We start from the raw sequence: 20,731 nt of genomic DNA on the forward strand, positions 1-20,731 counted from the left end.
AGAGCGTGTGTGCGCTGAAACAGATAAGATTAATTGCCTTCTCTAAACATTGTACCTATTTACTCTCCTAATAGTGAATGAGAAAACTGTCTTCTAATCTGGTGGATTCTGACCCAAAACTATAGGATGTAGACGCCTCTGCTTGACTCCTGGCAGCGGCTCCTCCAAACGACTGGAGTTGTCCCTTTGTTCTTCTGATAACTTTCTTCATAGTTTTCCCCTTATTTTAACGACTAAAAGCATTTTTATTGTGACTAGTGCGTAGACTACAGATTGTAGAAAACTTGTGTTTATAGCAGAAAGGATCACAGTGCAATGGATCACAGGTATCTGTAATCTGGGGAAAGAAAGAGAATGTTATCAGGACCCACAAAAGCCCCAGTGAGCTCCTCCTTGATGGGTTGAAACCGCGAATAAAGAAACCACGATTAACATCATCCAAACTTTTGTGGTAACCATCCCTTTTCTTTAGAGTCTGCACTTATGTTTGTGTGAGAGATTCGTCCTGACCAATTGAGTGCAGCTGGAACTCTGTCTCCCCAGATTCCTTTCCTGGCGTAGGCCCAGGTTGGCGTTGGCCGGAAGAGACTTTGGGTGAGATCTGGAAGGCCGAGTGAGCAGAAGCTGCCGTCTCCTTATGCTCCGGATGGTCAGCGCAGGGCACCAGACGCTGTTACACGCCCTCGCTACCTGCCGGCTCCTCTGGTTGGCGGGGGCCAGCACCTGGGCCCGCAGCCCCTCCTGTTCCCGAGCCAGGTGTGTGCCGACCTTCGTGATGCCGGCTCAGCTTCGCCAGCGGGCCATCCGGCCCCGTGTTGAACTTGGAGGCCGTGAGACCAGCACAGGTCTCAGTCTGTCCTCGCAGGTTCCAGCTTGTCCTCACTCTTCTCCGCTTTTTTAAAAAATATTATTTTATTGGGATCATATTGACTTACAACATGGTGTAAATTTTAGGTGTATGTTATTAAATATCAGTTTCTGCAACGTGCTCACCACCAATAGTCTAGTTTCCATTCATCACCATACATATGCGGCTCTTTACCCCTTTTGCCCTCCCCTCACCTCCTTCCACTCTGGTAACCATGTGTTTGTTTATCTTCCACATATTGGTGAAATCATACAGTATTTGTCTTTCTCTGTCTGACTTATTTTGCTCAGCATAATACCCTCAAGGTCTATCCATGTTGTCACAAATGGCATGATTTTGTCTTTTTTTTATGGCTGGGTTGTATTCCATTGTGTATAAATACCACTTCTTCTTTATCCATTCATTCCTTCTTGGGCACTGGGGTTGCTTCTAAGTCTTGGCTATTGTGAATAAAGCTGAGATATGCATATATCTTTTGGGCGTGTGTGTGTGTGTGTGTGTGTGTGTGTGTGTGAGGAAGATTAGCCCTGAGCTAACATCTGCTGTCAATCCTCCTTTTTTTGCTGAGGAAGATTGGCCCTGAGCTAACATCTGTGCCCATCTTCCTCTACTTTATATGTGGGACGCCTGCCTCAGCATGGCTTGATGAGTGGTGTGTAGGTCCACACCCAGGATCCAAACCGGCGAACCCTGGGCCGCCGAAGTGGAATGTGAGAACTTAACGGCTGCGCCACCAGGCCGGCCCTTGCAGATATCTTTTTGAATTAGTGATTTCATGTTCTTTGGACAAATACCCAGTAGTATTCTCTGCTTCGTGTGCATCTTTCCTCCTCCCCTGTCTGCCCTGCCACTTTCAGGACCCAGCAGCAGAAGCGAAGACCACAGCCTGCCCTAGACTATTCAACCAGCTTCCACAATTGCATCCAGTACAATCCCTGTAAGGAGTTGCTCCTCCTAGTGGCCCTGCTTTCTAATTGGACTTGGTGTGGTAAAGCATGTGTCTCAACAGAGGGTGTAGTTTTGCCTGTCTTTGCACTTTGTGTTGGGCTCCGATCGTCTCATTGACTGTGCTGCCTGCCGGCTCAGAATAGGGTGGCCCATCTGAGGCTGCTCGCCCACGGACTGCACCTCTGAGCCTCAGCTGCCCTTGCCGCTGTCGGATGACTGACACCCGGATGCCCCCAGCACCAGGCACGGCTGAGTCTAGGTGCTGAGGAGGAGACGGGCCTGACCCCTGTGAGAGGACTGCTCTGAGAAGTTCAAATATATATTTTCCCGTCTATTTCTAAGGTGCCTGAAATGTCACCATTAGAAAAGCAAGTATCTGAAAAAACAAACCGAACTAGGAATGTTTACGCCAGCTCTGCCTCTGTCCAGCCACGAGGTTTTGGTCCAGTTGCTCTGCTCGGGGCTCAGTTTCCTCATTTACATGTTGAAGCGTCGGCCCGGGGGGTCTCTAGGCCTCTCTGGCTCGCCTATGCATGGGGGTGTGGTTCTCCATGTGGGTCTATGTGCAACGAGTTTCAACGTGACATGCGAACTGGGGTCCTTCTTTGTATCGCCCAAGAGAGACTGGAAGCTGTCCCCACCTAGTGAACAAAGGGAGGTCATCCTGCAGAGACCAGGGAGGGGCTGTGGTGGAGGAAGACGGCATAAACTCGGCGGACAGAGACAACACAGGTGGTGTTACGTAAGTCAAAGAACATGCAAGAGGGGCCGGTGCAGACTGAGCAGGCAGATCCAGGCAGAAAGGTGCTGGGCCCTGACACAGGGCGACTCGGGCCTGGAAACATCGGAGGGAGGAGAGAAATCAACAGCTCAAAGACAGGCCCCGGATTTGCCCCGTCTTAGTGACGGCTTGACTAGAAGATTGTTTGTGCCAAGACTGTCTTTATGAGACAGAAAGAGAGAGCGAGCGAGAGAGAGGAATAACTACTAACAGAGTTCACGTAAGAACAGCTCAGGGTGTGCCTCCTTGCTTCTGGCTTCATTGCAGCCTCTCATTTCCCCTGGAGAAGAATGTTTCCTTTAGTCCTTGTTCAAGGAAGAAAGCGCAGCGTCCCAGACCCAGCGTGAGACTTGGTCTGTCTCCTCCCCCCATGGTCCTCTCCTCTCAGGAGCTGTCTGGTCCTTCCACTGCCCAGTCAGGACACCACTGGGCCCTCTGGCAACTCAGGAGTCTGGTCAATACATGTTCCCTCGCCTTTCCCTCCTGCTGAATCAGAAGCTGTTCTGAAGGCTCGGCCGGAGCAGCACAGTCTTCCTGGAGCCTGGGCTCAGCGCCGCGTCTGGCACAGAAGCAGCACGGAACAGGGATTATTGTTGCTGAATTAATCCTACTTGCTGGATGCAAAAGGAAAAGCACTATCATGAGCTGGGAGTGGTCGGTATCTGCCCCCTTGAGCGCTCTGGCTCGGAGGTTTGGCCTGCCCTGCAGGAGACGCCTCTTTCACAGCCACGGCTGCCATCTTCTTGATTCCGTGGTCAGACAGCTGTTAACACGAAGGGGATTGGAACCTGGGGGAAGTTGGGGGACTGTGAAGTTCAGTTCCCCGTGCTCTCTTCTTTCCTTAGGAGGTTGCTCAGGGTCAAGCCCTGTGACCAGGAGCTCTGCAAGGTAAGGCCCTCTCTGCGTTGGTCACTGTGAAATCCCAGAGCCCTGGAGCAGTTAACACTCCACAAGTACTGTTGAAGGAGTGAGTCAAGTCCTTTGTTTTGTCTGGGTGACATATTATAAATCATTTCCCCACTCTGCACGGCTGCCCTTTGTCAAACCCTGAACGATGGGCGTGTGTGTGTATTGGGTGGGAGAGGGGAGCAACGAAGGGAGGTGTGTACTGGGAGCTGCTGGTTGAGCTCAGCAGAGCTCTCTGACTTCCTGCTACCCAGTCTGGCTGCTTTGGTGGACTTGACGCTTCTAAATCCACCCTTGACACTCTTTTTTTTGGCTGGGAAAGAGTCGCCCTGAGCTAACACCTGTTGCCAATCTTCCTCTGTTTTTTTCCTCCCCAAAGCCCCAGTACGTAGTTGTATATTCTGTTGTAAGTCCTTCTAGTTTTTCTACATGAGCAGTCGCCACAGCATGGCTACTGACAGACGAGTGGTGCAGTTCCACGAAGGATTAGAACCCCAACCGCTGAAGCAGAGGGCACCGAACTTTAATCGCTAGGCCATCAGGGCTGGCACACCCTTGACGCTCTTGACTACCGTTCCACCCAAGGACATGAGAGGCACTAGATGGTCCCAGGACACATTCCCTTCCATGATGCATGTTCAGCGGCCAGAGGCTTGGGCTGGGGATGAAGGAGGCAGAAAAGCCAGCCATATTCTCTATTTCCATCCTTCTCTCTGTGGACCCAACAACAGCAAAGGGATGGCTTGACTGTAAAGCCCCTCTCTCAGGACCTCTGCTCACCCTTGCCCGAAATCTCTGTAGCAGTTCAAATGCAAGTAATGGAACACCCACCTAGAAGTGGTTTATACAAAAAAGCATTTAATTGTCTCTCTTAATAAGAAGTTACAGGTAGGTGGTTCCAGGGTTGATTCAGTGGTTAAAGTTCACCTTTTTGGAACTAGGATTTTGCTTCCAATTGTGGTAAAATATATATACAACATAAAATTTACCATTTTAACCATTTGAAAGTGTATCATTTAGTGGCATTAAGTACATTCACATTGTTGTGCGACTATCACCACTGTCCAGCTCGAGAACATTCTCACTACTCTGAACTGAATTGTGTACCCATTAAACAACAACTCCCCATTTTCTCCTCCCGCCAATCTCTGGTAACCACTGTTTCACTTTCTTCTCTTTGAATTCGACTGTTCTAGTTACCTGTGTAAGTGGAATCAAACAATATAAGTGACTGGCTTGTTTCACTTAGCATGACGTTTTCAAGGTTCATCCAGTTGTAGCATACGTCAGAATCTCATTCCTCTTTAGGAGTGAATGATATTCCATTGCATGGACATGCCGCATTTTGTTTCTCCATTCATCTGTGGATGGACGTTTAGATTGTCTCCGCCTCTCGGCTGTTGTGAATAATGCTGCTGTGAACTCCGACAAATATCTGTTTGAGTCTCTGCTTTCAGTTCTTTTGCTTACACATCTAGAATGGAAATTGCTGATCATATGGTAACTCTATGTTTAATTTTTTGAGGAAGTGCCAGGCTGTCGTGCACGGTGGCTGCACCATCTTACATTTGCACCAGCCTTGTACAAGGGTTCCAGTTCCTCGATATCCTTGCCAACACTTGTTATTTTCTGTTTTTCTTTTTCTGATAATAATCATCCTAATGGATGTGAAGTGGGACCTCATTATGGTTTTGATTTGCATTTCTCTAATTATTAGTGGTGGGCTATTTGTATATGTTCTTTGGAGAAAGAATTTTTGAAGAGAAATCCATTTTTGAATTGGATTGTTTTTTAATTTTTTTTTCTGTTGACTTGTAAGAATTCTTTATATATTCTGGACGTTAACCCCTTATAAGACACATGATTGGCAAATATTTTCTCCCATTCTGTGGTTTGCCTTTTCACTCTGTTGATAGTGTCCATTCATGCACAGAAGTTTTTAACTTTGATGAAGTCCAATTTATCTATTTTTCCTTTTGTTGCCTATGCCTTTGTGTCATATCCAAGAAATCATTGCCAAATTCAATGTCATGAAGATTTCTCCCTATGTTTTCTTCTAAGAGATTCATAGTTTTAGCTCACATGTTTAGGTGTTTGATCCATTTTGAGTTAATTTTGTATATGGTGTAAAGAAAGGGACCAATTTCATTCTTTTGCATATGAGCATCTACTTTTCCCAGCACCATTTGTTGCAAGACTATCCTTTCCCCATTGAATAATCTTGGCACCCTTATTGAAAATCATTTGACCCTTTATGCTTAGGTTTAGTTCCAGGCTCTTTATTCTCAGGTTCTTTTGATCCTCTGGCTCCATCAGTCTAAGGATGTTGGGCTTTTTGCCCCATTGTCACAAAGTGGCTGCCTCAGCTCCACATATCATACTCTATAACCATATTCAAAGGCAAGGACCAGGGATATATGTGTGTGTGTGTATCTCTCTTTTTAATCAGGAATATTTCTTAGGAGTCCCCTAGCCCCAGCAGGCTTCCTCTTAAGCAATGGTGCGTTGAAGCCAGTTTGTATCTGCTTAGGAAAGCAGATTATTACATTCTCTAGAATTTTGTGAGCTGATTGCTAAACACCACCACCCTTCAAATGGCCATGGTGGCAGCATTTAAACCAGGGAACTTGGCGAACGCTGCAGATCAGGACATTTTCCCCAGAAGAGGGGTTTACCAGCACACTGTTAGTCAGAACGGGGTGATACGGCCACTCCTAGCTTAACGGGGTCTTGGAAAGTGAGCATCTGTCATTCTCGGCCTCTCTCAAGGGAGCTGGACCAGGCGAGCAGGCGGCAAAGGGAGAGCTGGGGAGGCACTGATGGTGTCACCACTGATGGCTCCCAGTGGCAGGAAGGTTTTGTAGTCACTTGAAAGAACGTCTTTCAAATGTCCCAGAAGACAGAGTGCTGTGGGCTCAGCGGATGGGCGGACAGAGCTCTGGCAGCAGACACAGCAATTCTGGCAGGGCAGGGGCACCAGGGCAGGCTTTCTAAGCCACACAGTGGGCATCCGGGAAGCACGTGGCCTCGGAACTTCCTGTAGCCACGATGGCGGCTCCTTGACCCGGAGACTGTGAGCAGCCAGTGGCCGTGAGGCTTGGAATGGGATGCTGAGGGGAAGGGAGGAGCCCTGAGGGGCTGCCACAGGGGCGGGGCGCCCTAGAGCGTGGTAGAAGTGTTCCCTGAAGAAGAGCCCACAAAGGAAGGCCTGCTGTCCTTGGCCAAGAACTCCTTGCTGATCAGGCCGTGGATGGCCATGATCCTGAGGAGTCCGTTGCGAAACTTCTGGCCAATGAAGGCGTAGATGAGGGGATTGAGGCAGCTGTGGAAGAAGCCCAGAATCTCGGTGGCGTCCAGGGCCCGGTTAATGTCATTGCGACGCACACAGGTCTCCTGGATGACCTGGAGCCTCATGAGGGTGTCTGAGACCAGGACCAGGTTGTAGGGCAGCCAGCAGAGCAGAAAGACGAGCACGACAGCAAAGATGACCCGCATGGCCCGGTGCTTCTGCCCCATGTGGGCCTGAAACAGCGTGCGCAGGGTGAGACCATAGCAGAACAGCATGACCAGCAGTGGCACGAGGAAGCCGAAGGTCTGGGGCAGGACCCGCATCACCATCCGCCATTTTGTTGTGTTGGCGCCCATGTCCTCGTAGCAGACTGGGCCAGAATAGGGCGGGTAGATGGCCTTGCGGAAGAGGAAGACAGGCAGGGCCAGGATGAAGGACAGGATCCAGATGCCCAAGCATATGAACTTGACCCAGTGCCGCTTCTGGGTCAGTGTGCGTGTGGCGTGGACAATGGCCAGGTAGCGGTCCACGCTGATGCAGGCCAGCAGTAGAATACCGCTGTAGAAGTTGACTTCCTTCAGGAGCGAGACCAGCTTGCACAGGACTGTGCCAAAGGTCCAGCCCTTTGCCTTGGAGGCGGCCCAGATAGGCAAGGTCAAGGCGAAGAGCAGGTCGGCTATGGCCAGGTTCAGCAGGTAGACATCAGTGACAGAGCGGCTGACCCGGGTGTATAAGACGACCAGCATCACCAGGGAGTTTCCCAGCAGGCTCAGCAGGAAGACCAGGGCGTAGATGACGACCAGGGCATATGTGTTCATTTCCAGAGTTTCTGGCCGGCATGGGGCCGAGTCCGGTAGAATATAGGGCAGGTCAGTGTTGTAACTGTAATTGCTGAACTCTTCATCATAGTAATTCGCAAAGTTAAATTCTCCCATACTGGAGGCGAACTTAAATCCTGGCCTAGAGAAGAGAGATGAGTGTTACTGTAGAATAACATCTCCCCAGCTTCTAGCCTGTCTGCCAATGAACCTCTCTGTGCTGGCTTGTACACTACCTGGAAGGAACTGTTGCTTCAGGAAGTGGTGGGGGCTCTATGGTTATGAGACACATTTAGGATTAATGGTACATTTCAAAAAAGAGTATGGGTCCCTTCAAAGTCAGACAGGTTCTTAGCATTATCCATGGCATCGCCATCACCCCAAACAGTGTTGAAACTTCTCTTCGGATAATCCCTACAGAACGTGTTGTCTAGATCTCTCATTGGAGAGCATCTCTCATTGTTGAGGCTGAATTTAATGTCCGAAACACGAGGTACCATTCAGTTCTCAATCTGGGGCATTAAGCCCGCAATCTCATTGAAGCCCCAGAAAAAGATCCAGGTTTGACTATAAAGCTGAGAGATGAATCCCTTTGTCCACCTTTCTGAAAGTTATTTGAAAAGGAGAGTTCTGGAAAACAAGTTTGAGCCACGGCAGCGTGCAGTCTCAGGATGCAGGAGCCCTGCTCTGGGAGTATTTGTGTGGTTCGAAAAAATATATTAAAAATCCTAAGCAGGTGGCTGACGGACTCATTGTCCAAGTGGGTGGCAATATAACAGATTATCTTGGAATTCTGGGCAGCCCCATTCTGCTGTGCAGCGGGGAGCACAGCATATGGGGGAAGGGCAGCAGGGGGCAGAAGAGACAGGTGGAGACACACTATTCTTGTTTTGGTGGCTTTTCAGTCCTGGTGGGGCCCCTTCCTGTCCTGCCAGTGCCTGCCTTCAGCCATCCCTGACTCCTCAGCAGCCCTAGACCAACCTCAGGTAAACCCACCTCTCGTTAGCTCTGCCCTTGTTGCAGGGGGAAGCTTCTAGGGGAAGCTGCAGCCACTCTGAAATATTACCCTTATTTTCAAAGAGGAAGTAAACTAAAGTAAACCAGCTACTGAATTAGCTTTCTTTTGAACCACAGACTATATCAAGCCAGTTCTTTTTTTTTCCAGGGGTCCATCATTATATTTCAATTCCTGTGTAGATTACATCATGTTCACCACCCAAAGACTAGTTACAATCCATCACCACACACACACACACACACACACACGTGCCTAATCGCCCCCAGGCATTTCTTTATAACAAGGTATGACCATCCTTTGACCACAGGCAAGTCTGTAACCCACCTCAAAGTGAAACCCGGTGTTCAAGAAAAAAACGTAGAGTTAAAAGTCTCAGGAATTCCTTTACACTCACTAGAGTGATCATAATAAAAAGAGATGGGCAATAATGATGTTGATGAGGATGTGGAGAAATTGGACCCCTCATACATTGCTGGTGGGAATGTAAAATGGTGCAGCTGCCTTGGAAAGTTGGTCAAAAAGTTAAACGCAGAGTTATCATATGACCCATCAATCCCAGTCCTAGCTGTGTACCCAAGAGAACTGAAAACGTCCTTCCTCACAAAAACTTGTACACGAATGTTCACAGCAGCTTGATAGCCAAAAAGTGGGTCCAATCCAAAGGCGCATCAACTGAGGATAAACGCAGGGTGGTGCACACACACGATGGAATCTTTCTCAGCGCAAAAAGGAGTGGAGTCTGACACACACTGCAACACGGACAATCCTTGAAAACATTATTCCACATGACAAAAAGCCAGACACAGTGGGCTTCACACTGTATGATTCCATGTATGTGAAACGTCCAGAATGGGCAAATAGGTCAAGAGAGAAAGTAGACTGGGATTGGCAGGTGCTGGGGGGCGGGCAGATGCTAATGAGCACAGGCTGTCTTCCGGGGTGATGAAAATGTCCTGGAATTCACCAGTAGCGATGGTTGTACAACTTTGTGTGTATACTAAACACCGCTGAGTTGTGCACCGTAAATGCGTGCCTTTCATGGTGTGTGAATTATCTCTCAATTTACAAAAAGACTAACTAGAGGAATATAGCCTGGCAAAGCAAATACAAGTATTAAAACAACAACACCACCAACAACAAAAGTCCTAGGAAGCTTTTCCTATTAGCAGGAGAAAGTCTGTTACTGTCAATCATGTGTAGCAGAGAATGGGTTAAGAGAAACTGGAAAAATAATGCCCTTTTCCTCTAGAGTGATAGACCTCATAGGCTTTGCCTTCCTGGGAAGGTATTCCTTTCTTCCCTAACTGAATGGGGGCTGCATAAATCGCCTTCTCAGCACAGGGAGAACACAGATAAAGCAGGCTCCATCAGTCCGTGAACCTAGGAAGATGCGATGATGAGGAGGGTGGGGCCCTGTCTGGCCAGGAGGATGGGGTGGTGGTGGGAGAGGCAGATAGTAGAGCTGGCTCAGCCAGTGTTGTCAGCAAGACCTGCTGGAAGTCACTGGCTCTGTAGTCCCACGGTCACGAGCAAGTTTGTTCAGAGGCCCAGGGTTATGTTCAATGAAGTCAGGCGGTCACCTCTGCCAGCAGATGATCAGGGATGCTCTTAAGAGAACAAATGACCTAAGAGAAGACCCACCTTTGAGAGTGGGTGCAAAGCATGACAGGTGCAGAGAGCTTGAGCCCGTGGAAAGCAGAAGCCACATTCCTGAGCAGCGGCTGTGAGAGGGCAAGGCTGGGGCAGCCACAGAAACTGCCCCAGCAGCCAAGCGTGTTTCACAGGGAAGTCCTGCTGCTGGGTAATCAGTGTTCGGCTGTGCTGGGGGCGAATGTGCACTCCCTGGCAGGAAGGATCAGCTTCAGGGTCCAGAAGGCAACCATGCCAGTCAGGACAGAAGGCAGAGAACTCAGGAAAGAGAACCAGGCCCAGGCAATGACCGCCCGCCACTGGTGGGAGAATGTTTTGTTGTTGTTTTTTAATTTACCAGTCTCTGGAGAGGATGTTCTGACAGTTAAAGGGAGAAACTAAGGGAAGAGAGATGACATATCTGAGATCTGCTTTGTGCCTCGCAGCTCCGTCATCTCCCTCGATCGTTACACGTGGATATGATTAGCCTGTGAGAGGATAGGCACAGAGAGGCTCAGAAACCAGCCTGTGGTCACACAGCCTATGAATGCTGCATCCAGGATTCCAGCTAAGTGTGAATGGCTCCATGAACTATTTTCAGTCTACAGACCTGCTTCTTAAGAAAAATCACACCTCAGCTTTTGACTTTTAGCTCAGAGGAGGCCAAGGTGCAACTTTCTTCAATTGTCTTGAATCCAGGTTCTTCTGACACCAGCTACCTCCACCATGTCACCTAAGTCCAATCCCAATGAGATCAAAGTCTTATACTTGAGGTGCACAGGGTGGGGTGGGGGGAGTTGGTTCCATGTCTGCCCTGCCCCCCAAGATTGGCCCCCTGGGTCTGTCTCCATAAAGGCTGGTGATGACATCACCAAGCAACTGGTGATTGGAAGGGTCTGAGGGTTACAGTGAAACTGACCATTCAGAAGAGACAGGCCCAGAACGAGGTGGTACCTTCTGCCTCTGTTCCGATCATCAAAGGGCTCAAGGAAGCGCCAAGAGACAGAAAGAAGCAGAAAAACACTAAGCACAGTGGAAACCACTTTTGATGAGACTGTCAACATTGCCTGACAGACGCAGCACCCATCTGTACCTAGAAAACTCTCTGGAACCAGTAAAGAGATCCTAGGACTGCCCAGTCTGTGGGCTGCCATGTTGACGGCTGCCACCCTCATGACATCATAGATGACATCGACAGTGACGCAGTGAATGCCCAGCTAGTCAGGAACTACAAAGGAAAATGTTTCAATACAGGATCATTTGACACCAAAAAGAAAAATAATCACACTTCATATATTAAATATATTTGTAAGCTAAGTTCTGGAGCTATCATAAAGTCAAGCTGTATATAGTTCACTTCTGTTATTTGATGTTTTGTGCATTGCTTTCTTTGCTATTCTTTTGCTCCAGAATTAAAGAGACAGACCTTGCAGGAACACCCTTGAACGTGCTGACGCTTACCGACCACCCAGTCATGTTCTCGATAACCAAGCGGGAGGTTCCCTCAATGAGCAAAGCTGCCAGCCCCTTAATGACTCATGGCAGTTCAGAAACTTCATAGACTGGATGACTCTAATTTATTTCATGAAAATGCTGTAGTATGGGGACATTTATAAGATCCCAAACATTTAAGGCAATCTTTTTGAACAACAACGACAAAAAATTCAAACCATCATTTTAACGCAATTCCAGTATCCTTTCTCTCTATAAATGTAATCAGCACATAATTGCAGTTAACACAATGCAATAGGGGACTCCGCAGTGTGTGGCAGTCCCCAGCCCCAGTCCTGGCCCAAGCGGAGAGAGATGGCCGGGTGGGGAAGGGAAGGAGGCGGGCGGAGAGGCGCCCTAAGTGGTTGTTGAAGGAGAGCATAGGGAAGAGAGGCAGAGGGTCTCTTTTGGGGGTGAGGGGGGCCTAATGAAAGAGAATGAAGAGACTGAGGGTGTGGGCGAGGCCCACCCAGGTGAGGGGATAGATGCTGGGATTAACGGAGGCTGGGGGTCAAGGGGCACAGAGAACAGAGTGGTGCTGGGCGAGGGGAGGGCTGGGCATTTCAAGACTTACCAGGACTCTGGGCTCTTCACCTGTAGGCCGCCTCCAGGAGGGCAGAGCTGCCTGACTGAGAGGGCGCGGCGCTGAGAGCTCGGCGGAGGAAGTGAGCGTGGATTAGATTGCCCAATGCTGGGGTGGAGCCCCCGAGGGTGCCAGACGCTTTTGATTAATTTGAATAATTAATTCCCAGGTCAGCTCTTTGACGCCAGTCGTTTTAGGGACTGGTGGAGTTCATATTGGAAAAGGACCTGTGGCGTTTTCTAACCAATCTTTCCATTGCACAGATGAGGAAACCAAGGCCCCCACAAAGGAAGTGGTTTGCCCAGGAGCACACAGATTCCTCTCATCGTTGCCCCATCTCAGCAGCCTCTTCCAGCAACCTGTCTGACTCTCCCACCCCCCAGCTGCCCCGGCTTCTCCGTGCTTACTATCCAGACGCTCTGCTTGTCTTGAGCATCTCTCACATCTCCTAGGTGAACAGCTGATTAAGACAACCGGGATGGAACCTAAGCTTTGGGCAAGTCTGGAAGCTTCTGTCCGAGGACATAACGCCTCCTGTCTCCACCCACCCACCCACCCCGGGAACCCTTAAGGAGCCCCACAGATTCCTTCTCGAAGCCACATCTCTTTGAGAAAACCCACACCTGCATGGGAGCCCCATTCCACCTCTCCTTGTCTTTTGTTTCACTCCCCAGCCATCTGCTGTGACCACGAGGCCCTCTTAGGGCACTGTTCCTTCTCGGCTGATTCACTCGGGGGTGGGTCTGCAGGAACTACCACCCCCAAGACCATCCAGTTTGGAAAGAAAGCCTTTTGGTAAAAGTGAAGATCCCACCCAAGTCCAAACACATTTTTGAGAACAGAGTTGAGTGACACTAAGAACCTACTTTGTCCCATTTACTATTGATTACCATTGAAAGGATGAACACAGGCAGAGCAGGGGACACGAGTCCCCCCTCCCTCCCCAGCTCCCACCCAGCGAACAACGCCTGATGCCCTGCTCTACTCCTCACCTTAGCCTCCTGCATCTGGCACCCCCTGCCCCATGGAGCGCTCACAGCCCACGCAGACGCACCGAACTGCCTTCCCCAGGGGAAGAACCTTTGACTCCAACTGTTCAGCAAATGTCATCTGTGTCAACCCCTCTCTTCCTCATGCTGGAGAAGAATGCGAGGACTCCTGGCCAGGGGATGCTAAAACCGGAGGCTCATTACACACAGAGAGAGGTGGATGGGAGCAGCGGTTAAGAACTTTTGCAAGCTGAGCAACTCTGGGCAAGTGACCTTTTTTTCTGAGTCTCAGTTTACTCATCTGTAAACTGAGGTGGATGACGGAATCTAACCCATGGGGTGGTGCCGAGTTGAAATGAGGGATTACCCGTAAAGCACTTAAGACACGTGAAGTGCGATGTCGGCATTTATTTTCATGATCATTACGGCTGCAATAGTTGATCAGCTAACAGCAGATGCCTCCCCACTGCATCCCCCAGCAAGGGAGGGCAGCGGACCTGCCTGCAGGCTGACTTTCATCTTAACTTGCTCTGACCTGGATAACAACAGTCATGTTGGCTGTGATGGGGAGTGTCGACCAGGGTCTAGCTTCCAGGAAAAATACTTTCCAGAATTCGTAGCGTTAATCCTTACAACAACCCATGAAGTAGGCACTTTCTAAATGAGGAAACTAAGACTCTGGGAGTTAAGCAACTTACCTAGAGTGACGCAGATGAGCTGGGTTTTGAGAGTTTTTTTCACCTGACCTCAAATCCTGCATTCTGCCCACTGCAACATGGGACCGGATCCCAGACTCAGGTTTCCGAGCTCTGTTAGGTGCCTGTCTATCCCAGACAACTGAACAAGGTGTAGAAAGGAGAGCCCAGACCTGACATTTTCCAACTAGCCCACTTCTTTATCTTCAGTTTGATTTTGCTTCCACTGAGCCCACCAGAGGCGGATGGATGCAGGCGCGAATAAAGAAGCAGCATCCAGTCCTGGCTCTGCCGTTAGTGGTCAGAGCGAGTGTGGACCAGGCTTTTCTCTCTGGGCCTTGGATAGTGAGATCGCTACTTACATTTAAGTGAATGAACATAAAATAAAAAATACAGCTCCTCCGTCATACTGGCCCCATTCCAAGGGCTCCACAGCCACAGCGGACTAGGGCCTGCCGTACTGGACAGTGCAGGTACCAAACACTGCCATCACCGCAGGAAGTTCTCCTGCACTGTGCTGTCTGGGCGGAGACAGTCATCTTTAGCTCCGGCCTCTGCAGTTCATCACCTCAGTTCTCAGGGGACTCAGAGGAGGAGACTGGAGCTTCCAAGTTCTTTCCATCAGAATATGCCCGCCCCCAGCCCGCAGAGCAAACAGCTCACCTACCTGCTTTTGCTTGACAGCTGCTGGTGTGACTGGAGCAGCCACTGATACCTCCGCTGTGACTCAGGGTGTGGTGGCAGTCAGGGCTGTTGGACAGGAAAAAAGTGAAGCAGCCTCTGTGGAGAAACTTCTGACTTGGAGCTGCTGAGGGGGAAATCCAGGAGGCCCACCAGGGGAGGTGTTCCCACAGAGGAGCAGGGAGATCTGTCCTGAGACTCTGACTCCAGGCTCCGCCTGGCCACTCTACCGTGGGTGCTTGGGATTTTCACGCCTTCCTGTCTAATGGCTTCTGGAGGAGCCTGCCGGTCTGAAGGTGGAAGTTGGCCTAGTCCACCTCTGCCTCTGAGCCTTTTGAATCTGCACCTCCTTCTTGACGAGGAAGATGCAGGCAACCCCAGTGCCCGCCGACAGACTTGCCTGAATTCGCGTGCACGCTTTCTTCCTTCCTTCTAGGGTCTGCGTGAGAAGTGTCTCTCCTCTTTCTGGTGGGTTCCTGCACGTGGCTCTGGGGCCCACTGCCTCTCACATCCTTGAGGATCCTGCCTTCTGGCCCCCTGCCCCTCAAACATCTCCTTCTTTCAACTTGCTTGCCTTTCTCTCCCTCCCTCTGTTCCACCCGCTTTCGCTACTGCTCTCCCGTGCTTTCTTTTTCACAGGCAAACTTCTTGACAAAGCAGAGAACAGCTGCTGTCCCCACTTCACCACCTCTTCTCTGCTTAACCCACTGCAACTGGCTTCCTTCCCATGTTCTGCTGAAACAGCTTTTGCCAAGGTTACCCATGACCTCTGGGTTGCTAAACCCAATAAAGCCTTTCTTAAATAGAACTGCTTTAATCTAAAAATAAAGCATGCATATTGTAGAGGACGTAGGTGATACAAAAGCATATAAAGCAAAACATGACAGATTCCCTCTCGTCCCTCTGTTCACCCATATCTGGTGTACATCTTTCCAGACTTTTCCCACGCATATACACCCATGCATCACCTAACAATGGAGACACTTTCTGAGAAACACATTGTTAGGCGATTTTGGCATTGTGTGAACATCATAGAGCGTACTGAAGGGGAACAAAATTTGCCACCCCAAAATGTGTCTTCTTAACATAAGGATTATTTTAGGCTGATTATTTTTAAGAAACAAAAGACTCAGAAAGTCTTCCTCAGTGCTTCCTCCTTAACTGCCTAAAAGAATTCAGACAAAAACCTTTTCTCCGGAATTGACCTGTCACCTTAGCATCGTGAACTGGGTGGTGGACGGGGAGGAACATAGACAAGCCTGTTGGTTGGGCTCCCCTCTGTGTTCTTCTGTTTCTGTGCGGCCAAACACTTGTTTTCCAAACGTTTGCTCCTTTTCACCTGCCTGTGAATTGCCTGCCTTCCCATTAAAGAATCTGACTCTCCCCACACCCAACATCCTCTTTTGTCTTTAGCTGAGCGTGGTATTTAAGGTCAGGGCTTCGGGCATTTTGGTGAGTTACTCAGTTTTCCTGGGTTTCTCCCATATATCATGTTATTAAACTTTCGATTGTTTTTCTCTTGTTAATGTGTCTCATGTCAATTTAATCCTTAGACCAGCCAGAAGAACCTAGAAGGTTAGAGGAAAACGTCTTCCTCTCCACAGCACTTGCACAAACCTGGATGGCACAGCCTGCCACACGCCTTTGCTAGATGGCACCCATCTTATGGGAATACCATCATATATGCAGTTTGTCCTTCACAGAAACATTGTTAGGAGACACATGACTGTCAGACATGTTTTCCTTCCTTAATAAAAATGATATTTAACGAGTTATACTGTTCCGCACTTTACCAAATATCATAGACCTATTCCACATCAGTACACATAGATCCATCTCACTTTCTTCAGGGGCGACATAGTGGTCCATGGTAGGATGTATCATGATTTGTTTGGTAATTACCTTATAGATGAATATTTAGGTTCTTGCCATGAGCATCTTTGGATGTAGGTCTTTGGGAACTTGGATGAGTGTTTTTGTAGCTTCAGTGTGATTTTGCTGGGCCATATCTGTGGATGTTTAAATTTTGATAAATACTACCACATTGCCCTCCAAAAGGGCTGTACCAGTTTACTCTCCCATCATCAGTTTAGGAAAGGTCCTGTGACCCTACATACTCGTACTCTCTCATATTTGTCAAATATGTTAAAATACTTTCTCCCAGCCTGTGCTATGCTTTGTAACTTTATTTGTGTTGAAGTGGTTGCTGTTCAAATCTTACCTTATCGGATCTCTGCATCGGTTAATCCCACTGACTCCGTTCTCTTCTGGGTCACATTTACTGCTTTACTTTTCAATTCATTCCTCAACTATGGTGGTTCCTTGAGGGTCTGCCTGGGTCCTCTTCTCTACCTGCTCTCCCTCGGCCAGCCCACCGGCCTCCTGGGCTTCAGCCTCCACTCAAATGTGCCAGTGTCTCCTACACCCATGGTTCCCAACTTCTCTCCTAAGCTCAAACTCTTACATGCAATTACCTCCTGAGCTCCCCCCTGAAGTCTCACAGATGTCACCAACTCAATGTGAAGGAAATCGGTCTCATGGAATATTCCTGACGCACGCATTCTTCCTCCCAAGCATCTTCCATTCCGGTCCTCTGTCCCAGCCGGAAACGGGCACACCTCTCATGCTCTCCTTGCTCTTCCTCTCCACAGAGACTATCTCCTTAACCTCCCTCTAGGGTCTCTCCTCCTCCTCCCCTTCACTGACAGGGACAGGCAACACTCCACCGTCTCTCTCCTAAACTGCTGGAACGGCTGTGATAGCTGTGGAGTCCGGAGCTGGGCTGTCTGAGTTAGGATCCCAGCAATGTCACTTACTGGTTGTAGACTTTTGGGCAAGTTTAGTCACACTGGGTCTCAGTTTCGGCATCTGTAAACGTCTGTATTATAAGCACTAAGAATGGAGCTCGGCCCTGTCGACAGCTACAGCCGCTGCTCGACTCCCATTCTCGGTGCTCTCTGCCTCACGCCTTGCCCTCCTCAATCCACCCTCCTTTCTGCTCCCACACCCATCTTCCTACAGGATGAACTGGGTCATGCCCTTTTCCTCTTACAACCCTTCAAGGACCCCCGTCGCCCTCAGACAGAATCAAACTCCTGACCGGGGCTCCTGGTGGCCCTGTGTACTTCTCCAGCCTCATCTCAGGCTGTGTGGAGAGGCCGGAGCTGGTACTGAATTAACAGTATGCAGATTATGATCTGCTGAATGAGGGCACACAAGCCACGAACTCGGGGTCAGCCAGCAGCTCCCTCGCCATCTGAGCTCCCACTTTGGGGAACTGAAACCCATGGGGTCGTTTTGATCGATTAAATACACCCACCCAAAGGAAGCAGAGTCACAAGATTTATTATTTTCAGATCCCAGAAGAGGGTGGGGGGTGCAATGAGACAGGAGAAGGGCAGTCCTCCCTCTCAGTTCGGGCAGCAGGAGACGGAGTGAGCAGCCAGCCTCTACTACATAGAAGGTGGTTGGGACAGTCACTAACCCTTTGTGGGCTCAATTCTAAGTGGCTGTTTTTTTTTTAATTAAAAAAATTTTTTTTGAGGAAGATTAGCCCTGAGCTAACATCTGCTGCCAGTCCCCCTCTTTTTGCTGACGAAGACTGGCCCTCAGCTAACATCCGTGCCCATTTTCCTCCACTTTATATGTGGGACGCCTACCACAGCATTGCTTGCCAAGCAGTGCCATGTCCACACCCAGGATCCAAACCGACGAACCCCAGGCCGCCAAAGCGGAACATACAAACTTAACTGCTGTGCCAGCAGGCCCGTAAGTGGCTATTTTTTTTTTTTTTTTGAGGAAGATTAGCCCTGAGCTAACATTGGCCACCAATCCTCCTCTTTTTGCTGAGGAAGACTGGCCTTGAGCTGACATCCATGCCCATCTTCCTCTACTTTATACGTGGGACGCCTGCTACAGCATGGCTTGCCAAGCGGTGCCATGTCCACCCCGGTATCCGAACTGGCTTACCCTGGGCCTCCGAAGCGGAATGTGCAAACTTAACCGCTGCACCACCAGCCGGCCCCCCTAAGTGGCTATTTTAAAAGGTGCCCTGGGAGAAGCAAAGTGGGAATTCATGGCAAAAATCCTAAGCTCAGGTCCTTATGGAAACATCCAGGCTCTGGATGTGAGCAGGGTTGTCATACTGTGAAATGCCTTGGCAGCAACTTGGAAAAACAAAAGTTGTTCCTTAAAAGTCTCAAAAACTCAGAAAAACAAAACTGGTTCCTCTCATCACGCAGGCCACACCCCCTTGGGCCCTTAACTCCAGTCCCAGGGAACCTCTCGCACTTCCCCCAAGAGCTGTTCTGGTTTCCCTTGGGGCCTGGCAGGCATTTTTCTTTTCCTTGGAATGTTCTTCCCCACCCTCTCGGTCTGGCCCCCTCTCCCTTTTCCTTCCAGTTCAGCCCAGTTGTCCTCTCCGAGGACTCTGGCCCCATCTCCGTGCTCTCTGCATTCCCAGGGCTCACCTCTATCTGGGCTTTAAGAACGGGTTTCGCAATCATCCGCTTGCTTGGCTGCTTCCTCCCTCCCATTGTGAGGTTCTTAAAAGCAGGGACTATACATATGTATAATCTCTTTTTCCCCAAACCAACTGCAGTGTCTGGCATATCCTAGGTGTTTAATACCATTTTGTTGAGCACAGTGAGTCGACAAGGTGGGGAAACTGAGGTACGTTGGAGCATCCGAGTGACATCTAACTTAAAGAAATAATTATGTCGCGCAAATTTCCCAGGGCATCCCCAGTCCATGAGCACAGGCAAAATCCATCAAACACAATAAATCAGACTGAACTGGCTCAGACCCTGTGTGCCCACGCGGGGCTTCAACCCCCTGCAAAGTGCTCCTCAGGAATTTGGGGGAGTCTATTGGGGGTGTCTCCCACGTGCTCCTCTGGGTGCTGCTGTGCTAGACATGTGCCCTGGTGTCACTGTTGAAGCACTGGCCCCCCTGCAGAACCATGCTCTGTGTGGGGGGGTGGTCTCTGGGGACCCTGTGGAACCTTCTGCTGGAGGGTCGCTGGGGTCTGACGAACTCTTCCAATGTCTTTGTGGGGATTCTGTGCTCTCCATGGGACTTGGTGGGGACTCTTCAGGGGGCAGAGCTAGAGGCTGGTCCTCAGCATTGCCCTTCCATCCCTTCCAACAGGGGAGAAGGTCAAGCTCCCTCCTTCCAGGCCCCTGGTTTCCTTCCGATGAGTTCTCGTCCGGGAGCATCCTGCTTCCTCTCTGAACATAGGCTTCTGCTAGGTCCCCTCTCCCCTGTCAGTTCAGCAGGCAGTTCTGAACTGCATGCTGGAGTGCCTGCTAGAATATGACGTCTTCTGCCATAGCAGGAACCCTGCCCTAATGAAAGTATATGAGCAATTCTGACCTTCGGGAAGGGACCGCTGCCCTTTAGGGTAGGGGGATGCTACTGCCCTGGTTGCTCCGGGAGCCCCAGCTCTGCCCCAACCCCCTCCCTCCCCCGCCCCCCCACCTTGTTGCTGCCTTTGCTAAGGAGAAGTTCTCACCCGTTCTCCAGAGCAGGAACTATTGTTGCAAAACTCTTGCTCCATGCGATGGCAATGGGATGCAACTCTGGGCGGTCCTGACCCCAAGCAGCAGTCCACAGGCTCTGGTCAGAGCCGCAGGGTTGCCCAACCTCTGCAGAGGCTCTGGCAGTCTGTGTGAGGCACAGGGGATGGGACAGCATGCGTGCGTGTTTGGGGACCACAAAGTCCGCCCTGGAGCCCAGGTAGGGCAGCCAATGGCCTTGTCGGAGAGTGGGGCCCAGGCTTCTTCTGAAACAGTATTCTCAGAAGCACCACAACTGAGTGCCTGGTGATTGACACCCAACTTGCATAAGACTCCTTGGGCAGTCAGGAGGTACGATTTTGTCCGATGGAGCTACACGGGTCCTCTCCCACTATCTTTACTCAAGTCTCGCTGAGGGAGCACTGCACAGAGAATCCTAGGGTCTCAGGCCCTCCCTCCGGGCGCTCAGGACATGGTGGTCGGAAGGGAAGGAGAGAGGGCCAAGCCCCACGTCTGTGC

The 20,731-nt window shown here is 49.9% G+C and overlaps 1 protein-coding gene and 1 pseudogene across 5 annotated transcripts; one reads left to right on the forward strand and one right to left on the reverse strand.

Annotated features, from left to right (window-relative positions):
• Nucleotides 1–3,478: 3,478 nt before the first annotated feature.
• LOC106838436 (C-X-C chemokine receptor type 2-like) lies at nucleotides 3,479–20,444 on the reverse strand. Of its 5 annotated transcripts, XM_070489763.1 has the most exons (4): nucleotides 20,209–20,373; nucleotides 16,599–16,705; nucleotides 14,683–14,765; nucleotides 3,479–7,752 (listed from the first exon to the last, which is right to left on the reverse strand). In XM_070489763.1, the coding sequence occupies exon 4, from the start codon at nucleotides 7,725–7,727 to the stop codon at nucleotides 6,663–6,665; it is 1,065 nt and encodes a 354-aa protein (XP_070345864.1). In that variant the 5' UTR covers nucleotides 7,728–7,752; nucleotides 14,683–14,765; nucleotides 16,599–16,705; nucleotides 20,209–20,373; the 3' UTR covers nucleotides 3,479–6,662. The 5 variants fall into 5 exon arrangements, with proteins under 5 accessions (XP_070345864.1, XP_070345866.1, XP_014708001.2 ...); XM_070489765.1 differs by lacking the exon at nucleotides 16,599–16,705 and having other exon boundaries at nucleotides 20,209–20,367; XM_014852515.3 differs by lacking the exons at nucleotides 14,683–14,765; nucleotides 16,599–16,705 and having other exon boundaries at nucleotides 20,209–20,444.
• On the forward strand, nucleotides 7,764–12,314 carry LOC106838437 (large ribosomal subunit protein uL11-like; annotated as a pseudogene).
• Nucleotides 20,445–20,731: the final 287 nt, after the last annotated feature.

Source organism: Equus asinus, chromosome 19, assembly GCF_041296235.1.
Source record: "Equus asinus isolate D_3611 breed Donkey chromosome 19, EquAss-T2T_v2, whole genome shotgun sequence".
Taxonomy (NCBI): domain Eukaryota; kingdom Metazoa; phylum Chordata; class Mammalia; order Perissodactyla; family Equidae; genus Equus; species Equus asinus.